Source organism: Papilio machaon, chromosome 2, assembly GCF_912999745.1.
Source record: "Papilio machaon chromosome 2, ilPapMach1.1, whole genome shotgun sequence".
NCBI lineage: Eukaryota > Metazoa > Arthropoda > Insecta > Lepidoptera > Papilionidae > Papilio > Papilio machaon.
Window position 1 is genome coordinate 5,375,858 of NC_059987.1, and position 6,000 is coordinate 5,381,857.

Below are 6,000 nucleotides of genomic sequence, written 5' to 3' on the forward strand. Positions count from 1 at the left end.
TAGTTAGTAGGTTACAAACAAACAGTTAGTACGCTGTATTTAAGCCCAATCAGTAACAGTGTGGGAGAATCATAAACATTCCCTTCGGTTTGTCCGTCCCCCGACTAGAAACATTGTTACACGTCAGTAACACGGATGCCGATGACATATTGGCACATATCTCGGTGTCTCGGACATCAATGCAACGTACACACCAATATAAACAATTGCTTCTCTGAATATCTATGTTTATTGATTGTGACAATTACTGTGACTATAATTGCTGCAATATACGACTGAAAAACGAGTAGTTATTGTCACTACCGGAAAAATATAAATATATGTATATAACCTTACGAAGATTACAATAGAAAATATTCTATTTCTTTTATTTATTCTAATATCTAAAAGTTCTTTTTCAAAGTGTTCATGGTAAAATCTATTGACGATGGATAATCTCTCTAGATTGTGAGCTCATCTAAAGTATTTGCTTTAGATGCATATCTATACAATCTAAAGAAAATGCTTTTTGCGTTATTTTCCGCATCACAATGAAAACTCTAAATATACTTTCAATACTTACATCAAAAACACTCTAACATTTGAAGTGAAAATCTGTCACAAACATGTAAGCGCGCGTCACGAACTCACGAAGAACTAGCTAAAGCATCAGAGATTCTTTTAAGTGGACCTCGTCGTCGCTCCGTGTTGTATCCGCGCCGGAAATCATATCCACTGAAAGTGGAAACGACTTAGTCTGCGACTAAATGCATTTCATTTACTTTTTATTATCTGTTTTCTTTCTCTTTGTTCTTTTATATGAAAATGTAAAATCAATGCATTTGGCTTTTTTGTGACTTAAGTATATGACAATGTGTAGTCAATTTAATGAAAAGTGAATTCTATTTGATAATAGTAATGTTAGCTTACATAGCTTTAATTTGTCGAGAACTAAGTTAAGGAAAAATTGATTAAGTGTTTGATTCAGGTCTTATAGGTTTTTGCATATCTTTGGATATAATATAATAATTTTAGAGAAATTGTATACACAGTATAGTTATGGAACGGCAGCATAACAATATGTTAAATGATAAATTACTCTGATTCGTTGTCTGGTTCATGATGGAATCAATTAAAAATATAAAAGCTATTTATTTCTTATGGTAGAATGTGATAATAGATTAAGCAGTTCACCTAATATTATGACAATAGGCTACCAAAAAACGTCTACAACTTGTTTTGATGAAAATATTTAGTCAGCGCTTTTGTAAATAAGTATAATAGGCAAACAAATTGTAAAGCGCGAAAGGCAAAGAGAGATTGGTCTCCTGTATGTTTCTAGTAAAATACGTATGGAATAAACATAGTCGAAGAACTATACGCAGAACGAAACTATATACTTCTTAATTTTTCTACATACTGGTCCATTTTTGATCGATCGATCCTTCCTAGTTGCGGGGCAGCTGAACAGTTGGTAATTTCAATAAACAATCCCTATACCATTAAAGTTGAAAAAACTAAAATGTGAATGCGCTTTTCATTTTAGCACTATTTGTGTATGTGTAAATCTACTAATTTTACCTTGACATACTTTACGTTTATCCACTAGTATTAGTTTTTCTCTGTCCTAAGCCGTTGATTTAATTGGTAGGGGAAGTGTAAATTATCTTATCAAATCCATTAACAAGCTTATCGTAAACGATAGCTTTTACGTATAATGTAAATAGAGTATAAGGCTATGTTTTTAGTGTTTTTACATAGGGTGTATTAGTCTAGATCTAAGAAAATAAAACTGGGTTAAAATTGATAGTTAGTTTTTTACAACCTACCTTTAATGACCTATGAGTTATCATGTAATAAAGTACTAGTTATTGTTTTTATTAACTAACTACAATAGCAAACAAAATTTATGAATAAAGAAGATTAAGTTAGGTTTTGGTATAAAATAAAAAAAATTGAAGTAAAACTACTAAACTCTACGAAGAGGTACTCATTATTTAAATTAAAAATATTGTAAAATATTACCTATGACGTATAGCATCTTCATGCACTCGAACACGCCTTGCTGATTTCATTTTCACCTAAACATTTATTCCAATCAATGTTATGTTTCTAGGTAGGTATAGTTAAATCAGGCACGTTTGCAAAGGATCTATGTGTGGGGAAAAAAAATTGAAGATAAAGCGATAATTAATAATAAAAATCAATAGGGATTTGTTGGAAAGCAAAGGAGCTAAACTGAAATTTCCTAATATTTAAACACGTTACTTCTAATGTTTGCATGTATTTCTCAGTCGGTGTCGGTTAATAGCCTCATTGTCCTATTACTTTTGTAGCACGTGGTGTATAATCTGTGGTAAATGTGTGGGGAATAAAATTGTAAAGTATTTAATGAGCAGTCGTAAATTTTCTATGTTGTGGCGGCGCGCCTCCCGGCGGCGCACTGTCCACAGCTTGCCATCTGCCACCGCCACCGTCATCCATTAACCACGTTTCAATATATCATGCCATAAATCAGTAAAACGTAACACTGACTATGCTAAATGGTAAACTATCGATCCAAATAAAGAAGGGCATTTGGCGCGCCAGTAATCGAAATTATCGCCGTCAATTACCCGTGTCGTAGGTACCGAACATGAGCGGGAAAACAACGAGTACGAGTAGGTACATTATAGTAATAGAAATTCATCAGGTTCAGAACGACCGGCGCCTCTAAACGTTACTAACAGTCATAAACAAAGAGAAAAAATCGAAACACCAGACATTACTTACATACCTTGAATTTCACAGCCAATCTAAACAACTCAAAACTGACATCCATAAATATTTACATTTCATCGTATAGAGTAGGAACGCGCGAATTTGCGTGCGTTAGGGCGCACGGGCCGGATGGACGAGCGGCCGTGGTCGGCGGCGCGAGCGCGCGTGAGACGCGCGGGCGGGCGCGTCGGCTACGAACCCGCGGCGCCGGCATACTACGGCGCGTCTATAGCGACGTCTGGCGCGCGGCACTGCGGCGACGCGCGGGCGCGGGGCGACTGCCGCTCACACAGCGCCGCCTGCCGCCCGCCCCCCGGACTGCTCGCCGCGCCCGCCCATACCCTCGCCCGCCGCACACCTCTAATTCTAATTGCCGGCGATCTCAACATTCAGGTCATCGTGCTCGCACTCCGATTCTTTCCTGTGCCCTATTGTAATTTTAATATTTAACGCCATACCTGTTTCAATTTATTCCAGGTCTGCAGTTCCATAAAAAGTAACAAGCGCATAACTTTCATTTATGGAACAGAAAACAGATACTACGCCCGTATACGAGCGCAACGGAAAATATTCTTTGTTTTTATTTAACCCCTGCCCGTATCGTGCGCTAAGATTGCTCTATATTGGATAGGGACTAGATAAAGGATACTACGTACAAATACAAACATCTATAAGTCGTACAATAGCTGCAAGGAAATTGATTATTCGAAATAGAACCTCAAGAGACCGAACCTTTTCTTCCAATTGGTTTATTTTAGTCAGAGATAGAAACAATCTCTGCGGTTGTACGTAAGCAGTAAACATACGATTTGATGAATAAAACATATCATGATGGAATACTATGTTAAAGAAAGTTATGGCGCGTTAAAGATCTCAAACAATAGTGCGAGCTTTTGACATAAATTTTCCTTAATACAGTGTGTACCCCAAAATGATTGCTGGTTCCTGCAAAGTGATCGGTTCTTAAGAGAATAAAATTTGCTTCCATGAACGTAAAAATGATGTCCCAGTAACAAAGAATATTGAAAAATTCGTCACTAAATTTACATAAACAAGCCCTTGCCTTACGGTACGATTTTCTGAAGTGTCATCGGAGATTTAACGAAAGCGTCGTGGATTTGGGAAACATGTCAGCTCTACAATATTCCAGTCGTGTTTTCATTGACCGTTTACTATTTACATAGATCTTGACAAAGGCGGGTTCAATATATTACAGATATTTTAGCTTGTGTAATTAAAATAACGTAACATAAGTAACGACAAATGCTTTAATATTAATTGTACATTTTTAAACAATAATGGTTTCTCATTACAAAATACGCAAAGTGTTTTATATCTTAGCGAAATCACAAATAAACTAGTATGCTGCCTACTTTATTTTTGCTGCCTTTGATTTTTTTTATAATATAACGTAATATGTATATTTTACATTTTCTCTTTTGTAGTTTCAGTACAAACATCGGAGCTACGAGAATGAAAATTCAATTTATCATTAGCGGCGGCGCGACTTGTAGCTACAAAAAGAATGGGAAAGTATGAAATGAATTCGCTGACCTGAATGCATAGAGTGCATATAAATTCTTTAATTAAAATGGAACAATTTTAACTGTAGGGATAATCTAATTAAGATGTTGAAAAAAATTGCTTAATAATATTTTATCAATTTAAAAAATATAAAAATTCGTATTATTCTATCATTTTATTTAATTTAAGTCATAAACTTTGGCAATTTTAATAGAGTAAAAAAAAATTGAAATTTCCTCTGTGTCGTTACTAGTCCAAAAAAACCGAAATTTAATTTCGTTAAACAAAATAGTATAATACGTAGTAACAACACCACTTAGTTGTCGAAGCGACACTTTTCGTCAGAGATGTATCCGATCCGATAAGTGTTTACTCGTAGCAACGTAGCAAGGCGCTACGACTAAGAGTAATACGGCACCGTAATAACCCGATTGATGTTATTATAGATATTTAGAAATCGACAGATGGTGTAATCATGATTTTTTAAATTCATATAGTTTGTATCAAAATGTGTTGTTAATAGTACCTTAATATTTCATTGACTACTCTTTATTACATCTAACATCATCATACCAATCTTCTTGTTCTATTTGAAAACAAGAATATAATATAAGAATATAAAATATATACGAATGTAATTATTACAAAAAATTGGAGTAAATATAGTTAACAAAGATGTATTAATAATTAAACAATTGTTCTATATGAACAATTAGTGGGATGGTATATTAATTTTAGTATTAAAAATAGGTCACAGTTAAAAAGTAACTACGTAGCAGTGGTTATGGCGTGGGATTACTGTCGGAGCCAGATTTCGAGGAGAGTTGGAGTGGATCGTTTCATTAAAATATAACTACCCTTAACAAATATCAAAGCAAAGTTTTCATAAATATAACAGAGATAATAGTACAAACATGATAACGACCGTATTAATTTACCGTTTTACACATTACTCAGTAAAAATGGTCTTCTTTAAATTTAAGCAAAAAAATGTGTTCTCATTTAAATAGCCTTAGTTCCTACATGTCACCTTACAGCTGGTTTTCACAACTGAAACACTTGTACACATCGTATTGTTATCCTATTCTTACTTTTCGAAAAACTGATACATGTAACAAAATGTTTTTTCCAAGACGAGACACCAGAGAAAACCCATGTTAAAAATTACCTAACAAATAATACACGTGTGATATATGTAATAATCTTTTTAAGTATAATATCATCATCTCGCTGACCTTGTCAAATCAATCTGTCTGCCGTCATCTTCATTGTCACCCCTTTTTGATCATGTTACCTTTCACGGAATCCATCCATTTCTTCCTAGGCCTACCTCTACCGGTGTACCCGTCCAAATAACATGCCCATACCTCGCTAACCTTTTACTTCTCAATATTTCTACTACCGGCGCCACTTTCAGACTTCCTCTAATATACTCATTTCCTATCCTATCCACTCTCGTTACTCGACACATCCATCTCAACATTCGCAATTCCGCCACATGTACTTTCTTTTCATCCGTCCCTTTAACAGCCCAACATTCGGATCATGACAGGTCTTACGATGGTTTTGTGAATTTTCCCCTTTATTGTGAGGGAAATTTGTGGGTCGCATATTATCTACTGCCGCCCTTTTTCTATTTTCCACGTCTTTTTAAGTATAATATGTTAGTTGAATATAAAGAACTATACTTAGTTAATTCATAAATAACTGATAAAAGGTAGGAATGTAAATACGACT

General features: G+C 34.9%; 1 protein-coding gene across 9 annotated transcripts in view; it reads right to left on the bottom strand.

Moving 5' to 3' along the window:
* LOC106709076 (potassium voltage-gated channel subfamily KQT member 5) overlaps nucleotides 1–2,899 on the bottom strand; it is a 46,475-nt gene extending 43,576 nt beyond the window's left edge. For 7 of the 9 annotated variants that reach the window (XM_014500760.2, XM_014500759.2, XM_014500757.2 and 4 more), the window contains exons 1-2: nucleotides 2,756–2,891; nucleotides 2,005–2,060 (exon numbers count right to left, since the gene is read on the bottom strand). In XM_014500760.2, coding sequence (XP_014356246.2) covers nucleotides 2,005–2,060; nucleotides 2,756–2,800 — 101 coding nt within the window. In that variant the 5' untranslated portion in view covers nucleotides 2,801–2,891. Of the gene's footprint in view, nucleotides 1–2,004; nucleotides 2,061–2,755 lie in introns of all 9 variants that reach the window. The other 2 variants (XM_014500764.2, XM_014500761.2) reach the window with 2 other exon arrangements.
* Between the last annotated feature and the right edge of the window lie 3,101 nt (nucleotides 2,900–6,000).